Raw genomic sequence first — 21,754 nt, 5'->3', positions numbered from 1 at the left:
ACACACACCTTCACATTAAATACTCCTAAAATTCATATAAGGCCTTTTATTGAAGTTATATAACGATCATGATTGTACTACATATTTCTCTCTTTTGTTTGAGGGTGATTTGTCACATCTCAGAGCATATTATATGTATAAAAGTGTACTGTGAACGAGTCCAACATGGATGCTTTTTACCATTCAAACGAAGTGATTTAAAGTCCTACTGTCTCTGTATCTCACTATTCTCTAGCAATAGCTACTCTGGGTCTTTTGATGTTTAAATGATATTAATTTAGTGATGAATATATTTTCTTCAATACTTACATGTTCAGCTGGATATAATAGACTGATTGAAGATAGTGTTGTGTTGTGTAAGTCTATTAAAAATCAACAGAGTTCCACTGAATAATGCAGAGTATCTTATGGTTTGATATATACCAATATAGATTTAGGTTTAAATTCACCTTGCTCTATTTGGATTGGAGAATACGAACGTCAAATTGCAGTTGATAATCTGACTTGTCATGAGACCACATAGTATAATCTAACAATTATTATTTCTATATACCCTATTCCATGTATTTCTCTTTTCAGTTTTCAAATGATTATTGATAACGCCTATCAATATAGATATTCTCAATTCTCAATATCATCAATATAAATAAATGTAGAGAATAAACATTTTGTTTGTCTTATCGGACTCTGAAGAGTGTCTGACTGTATCATAAAATTCATCACTATTCAGAGTTTCAAACGAAAAATATGCTGCATGAGTAATGGTTTCAGTTTCTCTTCAGTAAAAGGTCCGTTTTCTTCGGTCTTCTTGTATCGTATATTTCCAGGTTCTCATCTGTAATCCAGGGTTGAGTTTTTCAAGAATGTTATTTGTCTCTGTCTCTAGTGTCTCTGTCATCATTGCGTTGAATTTCATTGTCATTACCTCGACATTTTTTGCCTACTTATGGTAGCAGTGCTGTTTACTTTCCCCACTATTATCGAATGGAAGGGTCTTTTAGTCTGTCCAAATCGAACTTCAGTATGGTGTTATTGGGCTTCTTTTCTTTTTTATCTCAGCCTGATTTTGAATTTCAGCATCACCAGATCATGATCACTTCCCCACGTCCAAACCTGGTACCATCCTTGTCTTGGCACTGCGATTCCTGGATCGGAAGCGGTTCTGTATCAAGATGTAATCAGTCTGATGGATTGTCCCATATGGCGCATGCCAAATATGGCGTCGTGATGTCTTATGATAATCAAGAGTCTTAGCCAGCAGAATATTGTTGTATATGTTGCAAACTTCAGTAGACGCAGCCCTCTCTTCTTGGATGTTTAGTTACAGGAGAAGCCACACCAGGTATATATTGAAATCAATATGTGATATTCATACTAGTGAAGAACAGTATGCAATAACACGTGCACTGATTTTTTTTTTTTTCGAAACTGCCAGGCCTCTGGGACAAAAGACAAAATTTTGATTGTTGTTACTGTTTTCATTCGCATTCGACTCCTCTCCCTTATGCTTTACCTATCCATGATTATACTTCTGGAGACATCGTAACATATCCGTAGACACAGCTTAATGTCTGCAAGGACATTTAAATGCTTATGGAAAAATCAAACAAACAAACAAACAAACAGTGTATTTGGTGCCTATAATAGAGAGTGAGAGAGGGAGAGAGATAGACGGAAAAGGCCAGAATTAGCACGTGTACTCTATTATATGCGTATATACAGGTGAGCAAGATTGTTTAAAACACATCTGATCTAGGTTATGTGGATTAGCATCATCCGCAATCCATGAAACGAATACCATAATCACTTTTTAATAAGTGAAAATGTCAGGATAGCCATGCAGCTGGGACATTCTGCACACGTGCTTGATCTCAACTCCATGAGCAAAAACTATTCAAACTCAAACACCAATCCCGTTCCCGCCAATTTCCTAGCGTAGAGCTTATCAAACCGACGATTTTGGTCAACAGTAAAGTAGTGTTTCCAGTTTCCGACAGCCCCTGAAAATGCATAGCAAAAAATATAAAAAACGGTGATTAAGAAAATATATACTAGCTTGAATGTGTATATGCCGGCAAGTATGGATGTACTAGCTATTTAGACAAAATGAAATAATGTACGTCCTACAGCAGCAGGAACAAACAAACTACCAAACAAAACGCTTTCAACTCACAGAGAGATACACAGAGAAGGTCATTTCAGGAAAAGAACTGTTTTAAAACAATACTTGTTCTGGATTTCATGCTTCCAAATTGCAAATTAAGAAAGCAAATAAAGACGAAATTCACTCCGGAATCGGCTGCAAATTATTTTCATCGTAAACCTACATGAAGGACTCATAGCTCTCATACATAGCAATAAACAATTACCTTTCCTCATGAATGAAGCGCCCTCTTTCTTCGCAGTGTCAGTTTTCGGGAAAAGAGAGTCCGGATTCGACTGAGTATCAATCTTCATCCTGTCAAATCTAGAAGCTTCAACAATACGGTCGATGACGTCATCAGCGAGGGATTTTTCCATAAAGCGAGCTACTTGTTTCACTGCTCCCTTGAGGTCCTGTAGAATAGAATAGGTAGGTACAAGCTGTAAACAATGAGATCATCCATACAACCGTAAGGATTTGAACTCACTATTAGTAATGAAGTAATAGAGTTATGCTCTTGTAATAGGCCTTACATTAAATTGTAAAAGAAAAAAATAATAACAATCATCTGCTTTTTTTCGCTGATACCATACCTAATTACTATGCCCAGTGGTTCTGGGCTCGACCTTTGGAATTCGCATCTCGCCCAGCGAGCACAGACAATAGGCTATCAAGGGTGTCAAACGTTTTGTCTCTCTCGACCCCAGTGTAATGTACAGTGTTTTGGTACTAGTTATGCAGGGCCCGCTAGGGGTAGAACACATGCTACCCTGGATGAGTGAGACGTTTTCGTTAATATTTCATTTGTACGAACCTCTGAGGTTCTTTGAGAGTGACAGTAAAGACAACAGATACTCGTGGACCCTGATTAGATTTCGTTGTTATCAATGGATAGGAAGCTGAGGTGTAAACAAACTGAGTATTTAAAAGGATGGTATACAGTACTGGCGGAGGCGAAGATTGGGCTTTAAACGTTTTGCGAGATACCAAGAAAGCACTTATTAAATAGTACAGAGCATACCATTCTAAGACAAATTCAAGTTTATTTGATGAAATTCGGTTTCGGAATGGCTGAGACATATAAAAACAACCAATTTGTATCAAATGAAAATTGAATTTCTCTTGGAATTGCATAATATTTTATATTTTAAAGGAGGCTTCTCGCTATCTCACTCAAAAATCTTAGAAACCTGAAGGTAGGTCTCAACCAAAACTACATGTATACGACCCCTGTAGCCTGTCAACAAGTTGTCACTACCATGCCAAACCAATACAACTCTTACTTGCAACCTAACATGTATAATATGACCCCCCCCCCCAAAAAAAAAAAAGAGAATCACAATAGGATTTTTGATAACTTCCAAAATGATTAAACAGTCTAAATGCTTCTTCAAGACCTTAAAATACAACATCTACACATTATGTAGAAAACTCCATTCAATTTGGTCATTAAAGTGGTCACAGAAAAAAAAATGTGGATCGTTGCAATGCATGTCATATATGGGTCTGATTCTTCCAAGCTAGGCACTTGGATGCTCTTGGAACTGCATATCAACGTGTGAACACAATGGTCAGTACTTGGAGGAAAGAGATTCCTGACATCTTCTACAAAACTCCTCATTTCTTATTGACCACTGAAGCAAAGCGGATAGGATTTTCTGTCAGATGTAGATAATATTACATTTATAGTTTCATACCCTTAAATTATATTTGGCTTGACTCACTATTTCTTTAAGTTGTCGTTGCGGAGGGCCCCGTTGTATTTTTTTTTTTTTTTTGGGGGGGGGGGGGTGGGGGTCATACTGTATTTTAACTTTCAGTTTGCTTTTTAAAAGAATACAACCTTCAAAATGTTTGATCTCGGATTCTGAAAACAAATCAAATTAAAAAAAAATCGGTATAGAGGCGTAATATCAAAGAAATCTAGGGCTATCAAATGCCTAACCGTTGATATTGACACCTCGGAGTAAAATTGTTGGGTTTCAGGGTGCTCGACTTTGGACTTGTTATAGTTGGAGGAGCCATTACACACACAATAACACACAATTAGCAGATACTTAACAACAATTAACAAAAACACACATTCAGGTACTGAACCTGGCAGATAAGATTATGCACGAATGTGCGCAGGATGGTTAATTGCTAACTTTTTATGCGATAACAGTTTATTTTTTCAGTCAAGAACATTATGAAGAAAAGCTGAAAGGATTTGGATCACCAAAAAGTTCCACTCGGGATTCAACGTTTTCTCTGAAATACTGCTTAAAAGTTTGTAAAATTACGATTTTCTTTTGTTTTGGGGTTTGTTTGTTTGTTTGTTTGTTCGTTTGTTTTTTGGTCTTTGATCTATGGAAGAGCGGCTTGAAGTATGAAACATCGAAGCCAGCGGAAAGCTAATAACATCCAATTGTCATGCTACAGAAACTATACATAAATTTGCACAAATTTTGATTCCACTACTTCTCTAACACCTCCGTGATTATACGTGGCCGCTTATCGAACAAGCTACCATAGGTCAATTGGTCCCTCCAAAAGACTGGGCAATGAGGATTGAAATGTACAATACGCAATCATTTTCAAATATTTTGTATCGGGGCGGTCCGTGGTCTTATCCACTTATCCAGCGTCGGTTTGTTTCTTTGTTTGTTTGTTTGCTTGTTTGTATGTATTTGATTTTGGCGCCAAATTAGCAGAGTCAGTCTCTCCGGCAGCCGTCAATACATAGTGAAAATTTAATACTAACATTCATCTGAGGGAAAGAAACAAACCTTGCACCTTTTGCATGTCCTCGTACTTCAAGAAGAGCACATTTGGATGATTTCTTCTTCTCCACCAAGGTAGGACATTCTCAAACCAGTTTCCTTGAGGTGCTGTTGAAAATCATCAACGACATTAACTATTTTCCTGGGCTGTCCACTTCCCACGAAATTAATATGTATTGTCGGAGTTCGGTTCCTTGAGAAATGAGAACATTGTAACTATTCCTTGAGGACTTTTTTTGTTGTTGATCTGTACTCCATCTAGGCTTGTTTGTGTGTTTGTTTCCATGTTTTTGTTGTTTTGTATTCCACGTTTCAACAAGTAAACCATAAACATAACAAAACATGCATGCGTAAGTTTTCAAATACAGCATTTTAGACAATTAAACAGGCTGAATTAATATGGTTAACTTCGTGATGGTACACAAAATTCATGAAGAGTACGGGATGTTTTCATGAATCGTCTCGTTCATATGCGAATTATTCTCTAAAATCTCTAAATATATACAGTAGCAAATTGAAGCAATAATTATTGAGTAAATCATTTATTCATTCATAATTAGGACTAGCATTGATATTGTCCTTTATACCTCGTCCAGCCAAGAATTCTTCGAAGAAGAGGTCCCACGTCTCGTAGAAAGGAAGACCCCTGGCAAATCGGCAGAAATGGTAGTAAGATACGGCAACGTCTTTGGGATTCCGAGCCACATAGATGACCTTTGCCTTGGGTTCATCACCTCTGAGGTCCACTGGCAGAAGCCTAGTGGGAGCATGGGACTTAAGCATTCGCGGGGACGGCATGTCACAGGCAGTGAGAATGATAGGTGTTGCCTCCTCAAACTTTTACACATACAAAAAACATGGTAGAAGAAAGAAGAAAATACACTTTGAAAGAAATGCTCCACTGCCCTGCAAAGAAATTATAAAATTTGATGACAGGCCCTTTGGATTGCAATTGATTGACAAATTGCTCTACATCGACGTAAATAATGTAGAGCCCTATGTATACCCAATCTACAGATACCACAAAGAAGATTAGAACGCCGATGTATGTAAACAGCAAAATATGCACGGCTTACTTCTCACATGCCTCGAACTATAAACAATCTTCTTGTGACCAGACACAAATCATAAGCTGCAAGGAAGCGTCACGAAGCAGCTGACAGAATGCCGTCATCATTGATGACGTCCTATTCATTGATACATAATTATCAGACTGACCGTTTTTATTTCCGTAGTATTTCATTGGGCACTTTACCACGAGGGTAAAAAGCAGAAAAAAGAAATCTTGATGGATAGCACAATCACAGAGGTAAAAATGGCAGAGGTATAAATGTCAGAAGTAAATACGTCAGAGGTAAAAATGTCAGAGGTAAAAATGTCAGGGGGTTAAAATGTCAGAGGTAGAAATGACAAAAAACTGACAACTTTACCTCTGACAGTTTTACCTCTAACATTTTTACTTCTGACATTTTTACAACTGTCATTTTTACTCTAATATTTTTACCTCTGACATTTTTACTTCTGACATATTTACTTCTGACATCTTTACCTCTGACATTTTTACCTCTGACATTTTTACCTCTGAAATATTTACCTCTGGCATTATTACACCGAACCAGCACGATAACGTCATAAAGGCTCATATATGTTTGTTTTCAAAAGTGAAGATTTGAATTATATGTAAATATCTTTGCATGAATCTCTGAACGCTCAGTGTTAATTTAACATCTACATTTGATCGCGTGATAAAATATAAACCCATATGAATTTCTTACATTGTCAGGAGAGGTAAAAATGTCGAGCATATCCAGAAAAGGAACCAGTTCCATCACATTTCTTCCTCCTTGATTATCTATATCCCCGTCGAATTTGACGAGCAGCATGATTTGTTGCATCCATGTTGTGCCTGGAACAGGAAAATAACGTGTTCCATTATATTCTCTCTCTCTCTCTAAAACATTAATCCACTCGGACATTAAAAAAAGTTTCTTTTCTGATTCTGATCATTATATGAAGAGCTTGCAACCGAAAGGCACTAAATTCATTGAAAATGATGGATTTAGCGCTTCATATACCGATAGATTTCTGGGTTTTGTTACTATTCTGTGTATTTCAAATCTTTAATCACTCTTATACCCACCCTCACACACACACACACACACACACACACACATATATATATATATATATATATATATATATATATGAGTCAATCATTCATTCATAATTAGGCATCGCTTTGATATTGTCCTGTTACCTCGTCCAGCAAAACACTCTTCGAAGAAGTATCGTTTATGTTTATACATGGGCAATTAAGATACCACCAAATAGAATGCTATGTTTCTTTTTATGCACCAACGCACTTCTTTTTCGGCCTTGAGCTTGTAGTCTGCGCATTGGTACCAGTTCAGAAAAGATGACGAAGTAGGGTGGTAATGCATTTCAGTCCAACAATGCTATTTATTCAAACCAAATTTTGGACGCATACACACGTCTTCTTCAGGGTCGACAAGAACATAAATTATATACATATATATATATTGTGACGAACTCGCCTTCTCGTCGTGAGTGTATTTGACTGTTTGTACAAATGTCTCCGCGAGCCGTGTCAGGATGGCCGAGTAGGCGGGGTTCGTTTTGTTGCAGTTTACAACAATCCCTTTAAATCATTAAAACTACCAGTCTGTGTCTACCATGTAATATGTTGTGTCAGAAGCAGCTCACCAACACAAGCGGCACACATACCAAGTTCAGCATCACTTAAAGTATGCCACTCCCAAACGTCAGTTGTAGATGGTGTTAAATTGGTACGTCTAGTTTGTTACCAACTTTTGCTACCAAGTTCTGCTACCAACTCTTGCTACCAAGTGCTGCTACCAACTCTTGCTACCAAGTTCTGCTATCAAGTTTTATTACCAACTCAGTCACGCTAACGTGGAACGCCTTTCACAACCATATGGTGGCACAGGTATCGTTGATGGCACGGGGTAAAGTGCTATATCGCACCGTTACCAACACCTTCAGGCGACGACTGGAACTTGGATTGGGCACAGGGCATATGCGACAAGTCACATTACCACTATTCCCGAAATCCAACGGCGACGACTGGAACTTGGATTGGGCAGGGACTATGCGACAAGTCACATTACCACTACACCCGAAATCCAATGGCGACGACTGGAACTTGGATTGGGTACGGACTATGCGACAAGTCACATTACCAGTATACCCGAAATCCAATGACTTGCTAGTTGGTCTTCTCAGGAACATGTACCACCACTCTCCAAGCTGTCGTATTGTGGTAGAACACTCAAGAAGACACAGTGAAGACAGCAATTCAGGAACACATGTACAGTTTATTATACATAGAAGTGAACATTAACATCACATTGGAAATGTATCATACACGGGCTGCTTGTTGCGGACTATGTCACACAACGGCCAGTTTATATGCCTCTCCTCCTATCGCGGAATGAGGAGGCAATCCCGCACGGCCGTAAGCGACGCGGAAAATACTCGCAGTAATCGTTCAAATTATTTATAATGTTGGCGTGGTTATAAAATTCGTACAACGATTAAACATTTTAGCAGTATCTCTTGTACATGGTTACTTTAATTCGGCATGTATCATCGGTCTAAACCGGAGTTGGTATTAAAATAATCCAAACTTGCCTATGACAAACAAGTAACCACATATTAGATAATACATGTTTAAACTCATAATGATGCATTACCACCTTGAAACGTTTGTCCAACGTTTCGATAGTGTGCCCATTTCTATACTACAGGCACAATCGATTATGACAAATTATAATCGAACGGTTAAATCGAATTTCGTTACATGGCTTCCCTCCCCATGCAGGCTTCGTCCCTGGAGCCGAACACATGAAGAAGCAAAAATGACAACAAAAATGTACTACTATAAAAGTTATTGAACGTTTTGCTCCTTTACAAAACTCTACGTACAGTCCCTAACAACGTTATGGACAACTACAGTCTTTTATAGTTCAAAGCTGTCCAACTGTCATATAGACTAATTGTTCGTCACAAACTCAAGTTCAACAGTCTCTTCGTTTGATTTCCTGACCTGGCTGCTCCCTTGCCGCAGACAGGTCGACACGAGAAATGTCACATTTCACCCTGGCATGGTGTGCCAGAATGAATTCGATGTACGACGAGAAGAACGGGCGTGCCTCAAAGGTGAGCGGCTCCTCGATCGGGGTAGATAATCAGGTGGCCTTCCCGGTGACCGAGAATAGCGTGCAGGTGAGGAAGAGTCGTCACACCGGCGATGTCCACTAGGTAGCTTTCCCGCAACCACTGGTGCTGTCGCGCTGACGCGGACACGTGTCCCTGCTCGGCCTGTAGAGAACACCTCTGAGTCGTCTCTCAGAAGCTGGTATGCCGATGAATTGCTTTCTGGGGGAGTTTCTGTCAAACTGCATTGACAGAAGTCAACCAGATGTGGCGGCACACAATTCTGAGTTATACCTTCGTCGAGAGGCGTGGTCTCTGTGTCGTCCTCAGCAAGGCTGGTAAGGTTGGCTGGCGCTGTCCCTTTTACCAACGTCGGTGCTGTCGTTGCTGCACATATCTGTTTCTCATTGTTTATACATGGGAGAGATACCCATGGAGTATGCAGCTGCATGTTCTCGAAATCTAGCGTGGTTTCCAGACCAATCAGGAGATCCAGACCAAGGATGCCCTCAGCTCTTATGTCAGCTACTACCAAGTCAACATGGCACAAGCAGGAGCCAAGCTGAAGTTCCATGGTTGCATGTCCCTTTGTTTTCAGCCGAGATCCATCTGCTTGACGAACGATGTTTGTCACTGGTTCAAGTGGTGGCTTTCGCTCAGGTCTCATTCGCAGGTACATTCCTTCGGAGACATATGACTGCGATGCACCACCGTCTACCAGAAACATCACCTCCTGCCCATTCACGTTCAAATTCACGTACAGTCCTTTCTGGAACGTGGATGACAGAAGTGGAGTTCCGGAACTAGGTAGTGGCGGTTGAGATGTCTCTGGTTCGGGTGCCTCTCTGGCTGCTGTGCACCCGTCGTCTGGAGGATTCGTACCCTCCTTGGATGTGTCCTCCTTGTTGTCAGAAGGCTGATTGTCCTCCTTCTGTTCGCTTTTAGGGAGTGTCTCAGTCTTTGATGCCAAGTCGTTTCTCGGCACTGGCGCTGGTTGCTCCTTCTCCCTCTTCTTTATTAGATCGCTCACTGCTTCGATCATGAGAGTGGTGTTATTTTCACACACCCCCATGGATTTGTCAGCAGTGTCTTCATCCGTCACAGCCAAGTCTTGTTTTTCCTCCTGTGAGAACAACACACGGTTATACTGCTGACGGTCGCTCTCCATCCGTAGGAAGGCTTCTGTGTTGAGAGCAGCTTGGATTGCCTCGTCGAGCGTACGAGGCTGAGCCCGGAAGAGGCCGATTCTGATATCCCGGTCAACTATTGCATCGAGAAAGTGACCTCGAGCCAATTTATCTTGGCCCGCTTCCTCGAACTCAGGATATGCCATGGATGTCAGCTCGCGAATGTTCTGTCCTAGTTCCTGCAAACTTTCCTTCGGTCTGCGTCGTCTGGTACACAGTTCTGCCAGGAATACTTCTGAATGCGAAACAGGTCCAAAGCGGTGCTTCAGGCGGTTCACAAGTTCTTGGTACGTCAACTGACGTCCCGTCTGCTGTGCTAGTACTTTGACAGCAGCTCCTTTCAAGCTGGCAGCCAGGTATTGAAAAGCTTCCACTTCCGTCCAGCGGTTAACTCCAGCGCAAGCTTCGAAATGGCAAAGATAATCCAGCACAGGTCCTTTGCCATCATATCTGTCTGGTATGACAGCCGGCTGGTTGCTTCTGTTGGTCTGAACATCGTAATGACGTCTCTGGTCCCAGAGCTCTGTTCGACGTCGCTGGTTCGGGCCAAACTGGTGTGGCATTACATCTGGTTGTCCACCAAATGTAATAGGCTGGTCACTTGTACGAGATGAATGCGACTGCTGCATTGGAGTTTGATGCTGCTGAGGTAGTAGCTTTGCCGATGGCGGAGCTGACAACTCCACCTCTCCATTCGCATCTCCAAACAGCTGAGGTGACACCACTGGTGAGCGTGACAGTGACGACTGGTTAGGGCGCCCTCCAAGTGTCATCGGTGAGCAGCGTGAGTTAGAAACCGAAGTTGGTGCTACTCCAGTTTGTTTGCGCACCGACTCTGACACCTGAGCAATTAAGTCGTCGATTTCGCTAATCTTGCTCTCCAGCAAAAGTGACAACTTCATCAATGGCGTTTCGCGTGCCATAGTGAAAACACAGTTAACTACATTAATTCATACAAAAGTTACAAATAGGGATCCCACTCCTGACACCATGTGTGACGAACTCGCCTTCTCGTCGTGAGTGTATTTGACTGTTTGTACAAATGTCTCCGCGAGCCGTGTCAGGATGGCCGAGTAGGCGGGGTTCGTTTTGTTGCAGTTTACAACAATCCCTTTAAATCATTAAAACTACCAGTCTGTGTCTACCATGTAATATGTTGTGTCAGAAGCAGCTCACCAACACAAGCGGCACACATACCAAGTTCAGCATCACTTAAAGTATGCCACTCCCAAACGTCAGTTGTAGATGGTGTTAAATTGGTACGTCTAGTTTGTTACCAACTTTTGCTACCAAGTTCTGCTACCAACTCTTGCTACCAAGTGCTGCTACCAACTCTTGCTACCAAGTTCTGCTATCAAGTTTTATTACCAACTCAGTCACGCTAACGTGGAACGCCTTTCACAACCATATGGTGGCACAGGTATCGTTGATGGCACGGGGTAAAGTGCTATATCGCACCGTTACCAACACCTTCAGGCGACGACTGGAACTTGGATTGGGCACAGGGCATATGCGACAAGTCACATTACCACTATTCCCGAAATCCAACGGCGACGACTGGAACTTGGATTGGGCAGGGACTATGCGACAAGTCACATTACCACTACACCCGAAATCCAATGGCGACGACTGGAACTTGGATTGGGTACGGACTATGCGACAAGTCACATTACCTGTATACCCGAAATCCAATGACTTGCTAGTTGGTCTTCTCAGGAACATGTACCACCACTCTCCAAGCTGTCGTATTGTGGTAGAACACTCAAGAAGACACAGTGAAGACAGCAATTCAGGAACACATGTACAGTTTATTATACATAGAAGTGAACATTAACATCACATTGGAAATGTATCATACACGGGCTGCTTGTTGCGGACTATGTCACACAACGGCCAGTTTATATGCCTCTCCTCCTATCGCGGAATGAGGAGGCAATCCCGCACGGCCGTAAGCGACGCGGAAAATACTCGCAGTAATCGTTCAAATTATTTATAATGTTGGCGTGGTTATAAAATTCGTACAACGATTAAACATTTTAGCAGTATCTCTTGTACATGGTTACTTTAATTCGGCATGTATCATCGGTCTAAACCGGAGTTGGTATTAAAATAATCCAAACTTGCCTATGACAAACAAGTAACCACATATTAGATAATACATGTTTAAACTCATAATGATGCATTACCACCTTGAAACGTTTGTCCAACGTTTCGATAGTGTGCCCATTTCTATACTACAGGCACAATCGATTATGACAAATTATAATCGAACGGTTAAATCGAATTTCGTTACAATATATATATATATATATATATATATATACATATATAATTGTATATAATCTCGCGAAGTTGTCTTGACCACTTACGGGATGGATGCTGCATCATAATCATAATCCCGATGGAAGAAAGGGCCTGTGGATGTACCGTTTATAGAGCACTTTCAACGCCTGTAGTGTCAAGCTTGCAATCTTTTTTACAAGTCTTCTTCAGGGCTTTTACAATTAGTATAACGAAAGTAATCCCTACTCTGAACGTCTTGAGGAAGATCATCAGTTCGCTCGTCTTTATTCCGTTTGGGAATTTGTGTGTGTGTGTGTGTGTGTGTGTGTGTGTGTGTGTGTGTGAAAGAGAGAGAAAGAAAGAGAGACAGTTTTCAAGCACTAGCAGAAAAACAAATCCGGAAGTTATAACAGCTTGTCTTCAGACTTACCTGATTTCGGGTAAGTGATGACAAAAATGTCATCGTGACGAACTTTGAACTTTTCCAAAGCCTGTCTACAGTCAATTGGCATAAAATTTGGCATCACCGTGCCCCGATACTCGTAGCATGTAGCCGCTACGCATTCGGGAACCTTGAACGAAAACCCTGTTGTTTCATTCCCAATATATTTCTCTGAACAAGGGAAAAGAAAAGAAGGAAAATAGTACTTTACTAACCTAGTATGGGTACTGCAATGAAGTCAAAACATTTTGACATTCATACCAGCCATACACTATGCATTTACACAAACACATACAGGGAAAGCTCGAAATAGCAAGGATGTCGAAATCCATCCATTTTCATTGTTATTCACCGATATTTCAGATGTGCAAGACTGTTCAAGAGTATGACTTAACTATGCCAAAACTGTTTTGGATTAAACTTAAAATTGTATAGATGCACAATTTCAACTTGAGTACATGCACAGGGTGGTCCATGAGGGCTCTTAACATCCCTCAGCGAAATGCTTGAGATTTTCTTTATTTAGTCGTCATGCAACATCAAAATGGTAAAATTAGAAGTTGAGTATCAACCCGCATACAAAAGTTCATAATGAAAAATTTAAAAAAAAATCACTTGTCTGCTCTTCACTTACACATTTTGATTAGAGTAGAAATTGCCAATATTTCTTAATAAAACAGATACTGTTCCTGTATACTCACCCGCATCGCACGAAGACTCCATTTTGTTGCAGCTCAGTTAAGTGTATACTCATTGCACGACTTTTCTTCGTGTCTTATAAGCCCCGAGAACTTTTTATTTACTTTGTTAGATTTAATGATACAAACCTGATCCGTCAATTCTGTAATCTCTGTGTCAGCATAAACGAGAAATGCTTGTTTTTGCTTTCCATTAAGGATTCAGACTTCGGTCTGTACAGTCAACAATTAAGTGTATGTCGCACCATGATATGATTGTTGAAGGGAGAAATGCACGAAAAAATAAACACACGTAATAATCTTCAGGTTTTCACATGAATGTCAGTTTCTGATTAGCGATTCATGTGTGAGTTTCGCTCAAGTTAAAATGATAATAAGGTCTTATTTATCCAGGGCAGCCTCTTCAGTGTTGCCACTGCTCTACCAGAGGGCCCTGCCATTATTGTTACCCCAGCGTTGCCAGGTATTCATTTATACACCTGGGTCGAGAGGGACATAGTGTGTAAAAACATCTTGTCCAAGGACGCACTTAGCACTGGGCGGGAATCGAACTCGGGTCCCCCGATTGGGAGTCGGGAGTCTTATCCACTATGCCACAGCTCCACCCACGGAAAGAACCTATACTTTGTCAATCGTGAAAGTACGTGGAAAATGAAGTCTTGCGTTTGAACTATACAGTGGCGGATCCAGAGGGGGGCGCAAGAGGCGCACGCCCCCCCCCTTTATTTATCGTTTAAAACAAAAGAAACAAAAAGAAAAAAAAATGAAATGAAACCCGGAAGTGGCGCCAAAAATAATAGTTACGCCCCCACCCCCTTTACAGAATTCCTGGATCCGCCCCTGCTATATAAACTATATAAATACGTGTTGGCTGTTTTCTTTTCACAGAAAAAAATCCTCAACAACTTTCGTTTCGGCACGAATAGGGACATTCCAACAGATTTATGGAATAAGTACAGAGCAGTGACGCCTATCGACACATGAATATGACTTTGATACTTCAAAATAGCTTTATTTTTCGTGATTGAGAAAATCTTTCCCAACACTTTTTCAGTGCCTTTGAATATAATGCCAAAGGTAATTTACAAAGAAGTATAAATAACTTTTGTAACACCATCAGTGAATGTGTCTGAAATGTTCCACCGCAGAAGTAAAGCTTCCTGAATAATGCTTACATCTTGAAACACTTGGGTGACTACATGGTTTAATTATTACCTTTCTTTTTTTATATCGATTTTACCTTCCACATTTTGAAAATTAGATGCAGAAGCTCTTCAATATTTATCTATTTATCTATCTATCTATCTGTCTATTCATTTATTTGCTGGTATCATATTATCCTCATGCCTCGTGAGGTGTATACTAACTGCAATCTTAAACGGCCGTTACAAGTGGTAGTTTTAGGAAACAAGGACTGCTTAGACAGTAAGCCAGTTTGGAGAAGAATGAACTTGAATAGACAAGATGACCAGAATGGTCCGTCAATCAACACTTGAGAAAACATCCATTTTTTCATTTTGCATTGAATATATTAAGAATCTCTTTCTATTGATATTGCCGAATACCTTTTTCGTTGTCAGGTGGATTTGCTGGCTAGCAGCATTTATAAGGATTACATGAATATCCCAGTGAATTTGAAAACCAACATGCCTGTACGAATGACCTTTTTTCTGTTCCTGTGCGCAAAGTGAAACTGCGAACTGGCTTATGACAATGATATGGATTATTGCCAATGCTGTTTGACTGCTCCTAAATATAGAAACAAAGCAAAAACAAAATGACATAAAAAACGAGCAAACTACGTCTTTTGTAAAACATAACCTGCCACCCCAACCCCCCCCCCCCCATTATTGGAGCTATGCAGTAAAAAACTAATTTCCAATCTCTTGACAAAGATTGGTAACTATTAGGCCTATATGTCGTCAAATGAAGTGTCATGTCATAAGAATGAAACGGTATTTCACCGGGTCATTCGCAAGTAGGTATCACGCTTAACTAGAGTAACAGATAGGAGAGAAAGGGAAAGATTGGGATTATTTTTCGATGCCATGCATTTTTACTAGGATTGCCACTCAGCATGTTTCAAATAACCGACTAATTCGGATAATTACTGACTATAGAGGTGCCAGGCCTGACATCATAAATTTTGTATATTTTCAACATTATCAAAATTTAAAATCAATTACTTTTTAGTAAGAGTTGGTTTCACGTATGAATCAGCCATGAAGAAAAGATTCTGTTTCGTTCAAACCTATTATATCTCTGAAACTGTGCATAATCCTTCTTAGATTCGTGTTGCTGAAGATGTCATCTATCTTTTTCAGGTTATCACTTCCCGGTAATTAATAGATGTGATGGAGTGCAATGGACGTTAGTCAAGTTCATTGCAGTACGCAGAAATATGTTTTTCATCTGGTTGTAAATATATCATCATATTAAACATGATTTGGGGGAAAGCGCAGGGGAAGGGAAGGCGTTTTTTCTTGGTGGGAGTGGGGGGAGTTCTACCCCGGGAGAGATTACAGTTTGTTATCCCATGTTACGTTATTTTAAGGTTTGTTAATCCGAGAAGGAAGTATTTAAGGTTTGTAAGTTTGAAGATTTCTTAGTACACGTCGTCTTTGCATTTTTGAATTAGCGAACCGTATTTAATCGGGCCTTTAGAATAACGAAGCTTATTTCATTTTCCGAATAACACACGAACTCTTTTTCATTTTTGGATTTCCGAACCTCTAGCTGCAAAGAATTTGTGTGTTTTGGAAAAACGAACTTTCGCAATAATGAACATCATCTCATTTCAAACTATTAAACGACTATTGAACCTTTGAAGTAAATTATCAACCGCGTGGGATCTCGTGTGTTAGTTCGGAATGAACTCCAGCGATATGGTGTATACTTTGGGTGGAATAGGCATTTTGAAACTAAAAATCACGCAAGCAAACACAGTTTTCACGTTTTTCCAATTTATATGTCTTTCCTTGCCCCCCCCCTTAAATTGGTTACAAGACCACCGCTAACGTCTTACATTCAATGAACGTCAAGGAAACATTCAGCAAAGACATGTAACGTGTATACATATCATAACAGCACGAAGGTAACAAAATGATGTTGCATGTGGTGCTGCAGCTTATCTTGTATGGACAAGTGATGGTGCAAGTCTTAGATACTATTTAAAAGTGCTCATGAACATCGATAACAAACGGGCATAATCCACAAGTGCTCACCTAGGTCCAGGAGGCAAAAGTGGAAGAGAAACACCCACTCTCGTACTACAGGAACGGTGTTAGGTTTCGGCAAAAACTAAAAATCAACGCTAAACACAGAGTGCCAATATGACCAAGCCCATCGAAAAAGAGATAATGCCCTCTACGGTACAGTGTATTATTCGTGCCGTCACGTTACGTCAAAAAAAAAATATATATATATATATATATATATAATATCAGTATTGGAACAAGTTCACGCGGTTGACTACAGGTTCATCCGTATCTACTGCAACTCGGAGTTTCATGCAACCTCCATGAGGCGCAATCATCAGGCAATATTCTTAGTGCTTCATAGAAGGATAGAATCACCAAGTGTGTATGCATATATATATATATATTTTTTTTTTTTTTTCTGCGGAATCCCGCCGATCCCTTGCCGTCACCAGAAAATTTTACAAATCATACGGAAATAAATTCGGGCGATACGGACAGATACGACCAGATGCGGATACTTGCGTCCACTTGCGGATAATCTTACGAATTGACACGCAGTTTGTTCTTTCGACTTGCGTAAACTTTCGAATACTTCTGAACACTTGCGGAGACTCCGAGAGTTGCAAATATTTACGGAGAGTTGCGGATATTTTTGGATAGTTACGGATAGTTACAGACTGCGATAAATAATTATGGACGATATGGTTTTCTCTGACGATCCCTGCTCAATCAGTGTATTTTTGACACCAAGGTTACCATATATTGGACTGTCTTATTATTGTGGAAACTTGTATGTTTTGTAAATACACATATATGATAGCTCTGCTGTAATTTCGGTAAGACATGAAGATATTTCTTTCTTTATTTATTTATTTATTTATTTATCTATTGGTATATAAAAAGAATGATGAGCAGTAAAAAGTACTGAGAGGATCAGTGTATTAATGAGAATATGAACAAAAGTCAAATACATATGAAAATATGAAATAATGGCTTTGGAAACAGTACATACACACAAATACAAATTTAATACAATCGATAATCAATGAGGACAGCCTCGCAATACATACAATGTTCAAATCTGTTGGCCCAAGTAGGCCTACATGCAAACAAACATCCACACACACACACACACACACACACACACACACACACACGTGGACCCACAGACACACAAATACAAACACACAAATGCATACCCACACATATACAAATACAAATACAAATACACACATGCATATATACACCCAAAAAACACACACGCTTGTACACACACTCACTCACACACAAACAATGACACACATATCATTGAGTTGTCTACTGCATACACATGTACTGTATAGGGTCCTACTTATGACCTTTGTTGGAGGAAGAACACTGTAAGTGTCAATGTTTGACAGAATTGAATATTTTCGAAAAAATATAGAAAAAAAGTGCAACAATTGAAGCCGGAAGCTAACTTCACTTGAAGTTTGCGAGAATAAAAAAAAAAAAGGGGGGGGGGGGGAGTTAGTAGTGCCTTGCACCACAAGAAGTTGACAAAGGAGTTGAGGTATCTTCTATCATTTTTGTAATTTACACCAAACCGGATAAAAACGTAAAATCAATGAGCATATCAAATCTGCATACATCAGATTCAATCATCTTCTTCAACTCGGATAGGACATAAAATGGAGGTCCCGTGTATGAGAGAGTAACAACTCATGCACGTAAAAGATCCCGCTTCATTCATTCATCGCAAAGAGCAGGGTGTTTAACCCGGTGAAGTGGTCCCACCTCACATCCAACTGGACCCCATGGAAGACCAGCATAACGTAGCTGAATATGGGCTATCCAGCCATCTTCTTCTCAGATGAAAATGAACAAACAAACAATACTATACAATGGTTAACTCAATCAAATACCATAATGAATATTGTACTTGTGTAACTAAATGTGCATGATGCCCAGATTTGTCAAGGCTCTCAGATACAGACCGCATAAAATGAGCACAATATTTATTTATCTATCTATTTATCATTATCTTGCTGTACATTGTATTGCTGTGTTTGCATAGTATAAATGTACTGATGTTGTGTTTTTATATGCATAGCTTTGGTTCTTTTCAACAAAACAACAACAACAAAGATACTAAAAATGGACATTATAATCATCATAATAACTATTCTATAGAGTTTCGTTCAAACATCACAAACCAAACATTGGGCACTGGCGCAAATCGATTTTTCACTCTGTTTCCTGTTCATTCAATCGTGAACACATACCCAACAAAAATCAAAATTTGATTATTTCAGTGACTCTGTGCATATTTTGATACTTCATCACATCACAATTCACGTATAAATATAAGAGCTATTTTGTTTTCAGATATTCATTCTCAATTTACGATTGTCTGTGAGAATTTGTTGGAAATAAGGCACTCTTTCATAGAAAGTATTTCACAATTTACTTTTCATTGTTTTTTAGATAATCACCAATTAGTTTCTCTGTGTAAATTTTCATACTTTGCTCACACAAACCTTTTCTAATACGTGCGTGGTAGATTACTATCACTTTTAGCTGTAAGGCCGACAAACAAAAGAGTCAAGGTTCAAATTCAATTTTCTGTTTTCAAGTTTTACATTGATTATACCATACGACAAAACGGTTGCTTGGTTAGTATTTATTTCCATCAAAAACAAAATCAATCATGGAAATATACACGAAATGTACGGCTTGATAGCATCACTTATCGAACATCCCTCACGGCACCGTGGGAGACCTCAGTTTGAGTTGTAAAGACGTTTGTATAAATGACACAAACTTTTTTTTTTTACAAACAAAAAAGTAAAACTACAAAGTAAAAAAAAAACAGCTCAAAACTTACTCCTAAAACTCACATAGGGCCTATTATTGAAGTTAAATATATTATGAGCCCGATTCTATAATATATTTCGTTCTTTATTGAGGGAGGATTTGTCATATTTCAGAGCCTACATGAATGAAAATGTCCTTTGAATGAATCCAACATGGATGCTTTTTATATGCCATTCAAAGGAAGTGAATTTAAAGTCCTACTGTCCCTACATCTCACCATTCTCTTGCAATAGCTACTCCCTTGTCTTTAGATGCTTAAATGATATCAATTTAATGATCAATATATTTTCTTCAAGACTCATATGTTCAGCTGAATATTATAGACTGATTGAAGATAGTGTTGTGCAGGTCTATTACAAATCAATATAGAGTTCCACTGAATAATACAGTGTATCTTATGGTTTGATACGAATATGGATTAAGGTTATTCGCCGTGCTCTATTTGGATTGGAGAAAATTAACATCAAATTTCAATTGATGATAATAATGGATTGTCTTGATACCACAAAGTACAATCTAACAATTATTCTTTCTATACCCCTTATTCCATTAATTTCTCTTTTCAGTTTTCAAATGAACACTGATTTCCACTAGAACTTGGGATATTGACACAAAGTTTGTTGCCATGCAACACTAGAGTTAAAGTTTGAGTTTGCAACACTAGAGTTAAAGTTTAAAATTCATTTTCAGACTCCTAGAAGAGTGTTAAAGCACACGCGCGCACACACACACACACACACACGCGCACACACACAATTGATATATACAATAGGCGATGCTAACAGTACTACAACCTACAGAAAAACACACACACACGTACAAAAAAACACATGCATACATAACAGACATGACATCATTTAAGGAAGCGAGCACAATAACATTACAAGACAACGGGGAACAACAAGAGAGAGGACAGAACAGAGGAAAATGTGTAGAGAGGTCTGTATAATAGAAAACGTCACTATATCGTCAGGACAGGAGAAAGCACGAATGTTGTTTCATAATCAATTTGATTATCCAATGGTGTATGTTGAAATCCAATGTTTTCTCAATTTGCATTTAAATGTAATGAATGTTACACAGTTGAATAGTTATGATTATTAATCTCAGAGGTGAATATGTCGACAAAGTAATAATAAGTCCAATTGACATAATCAGTTTAACAAACATAAGCCCAATCTATTTCTTGTAAAACTGTTTCGATGATTGATGAGGTTCTCAATCGTAATTCCACGTCGTTTCAGATAATCATTTTGTCGAGTCATCAAATTAATTGTTAATTGTGCAAACGTAGGATAGTAGTCAGAAATGTCTAATGAGACTATTCTAGACCTACGGAGTGGAACAATAATGTGGCAAAAAAAAAGTTAAGTTGTAGCTGATTTCACGAGTATGTCTTGAAATTAGCGGTAAAGAGCAGAGAGTAATGTTTTTACAAATTCCTGGGCGATTTTGGGGGAATTAAATTTCATGAGATCAATATCAAATCACCCATCAAAATTCATATTTGTGAGGATCTGAGCTTTAGAATGCATATCAAGAAATAATTTTGATCTTATTGAGGGGGTCTGAAAATTACGCCTATCGATATATATATATATATATATATATATATATATATATATGTATATATATATATAAGTATAGTTTTCATATGAATTCATCAAGTCATCAAAAAGGAATTCAACTACATCAGTCATGATATTCAGCTCTTCATGGATAATTAAAAAAAAAATCCAAATTGCATGCATGCGTCAAATATACATCTCTATTCATGAGGATAGGATTTTACATTAAATTTTGTATGCATATAAAAGAAATCGTTTGAATTTGATTTAGGGGGCTGTAAGTAACATCTTTCAATGTATTCCTTTCCATACGCACAAGATCATTTGAATCAGGATTATGATAAAATTCTCGTGCCGAATCATAATATCTATTCAATTAATATTCTTTGTAGAGAGTAAACATTTGTTTGCCTTATCG

General features: G+C 38.9%; 1 protein-coding gene across 1 annotated transcript; it reads right to left on the bottom strand.

Annotated features, from left to right (window-relative positions):
• Positions 1–1,890: 1,890 nt before the first annotated feature.
• Positions 1,891–13,737, bottom strand: LOC139723897 (sulfotransferase 1A1-like). Its single transcript, XM_071635101.1, has 7 exons — positions 13,716–13,737; positions 13,003–13,185; positions 6,681–6,811; positions 5,493–5,742; positions 4,919–5,013; positions 2,370–2,556; positions 1,891–2,000 (listed from the first exon to the last, which is right to left on the bottom strand). Exons 1-7 carry the CDS (start codon positions 13,735–13,737, stop codon positions 1,891–1,893), a joined length of 978 nt encoding a protein of 325 aa, XP_071491202.1.
• Between the last annotated feature and the right edge of the window lie 8,017 nt (positions 13,738–21,754).

Source organism: Diadema antillarum, unplaced genomic scaffold (assembly GCF_040938485.1).
Source record: "Diadema antillarum isolate AM-2024a unplaced genomic scaffold, OU_Dant_1.0 scf00000202, whole genome shotgun sequence".
In the NCBI taxonomy this organism is placed as follows: domain Eukaryota; kingdom Metazoa; phylum Echinodermata; class Echinoidea; order Diadematoida; family Diadematidae; genus Diadema; species Diadema antillarum.
The sequence above is the reverse complement of the archived record's forward strand: the minus strand, read 5'-3'. Positions and strand labels throughout refer to the sequence as shown.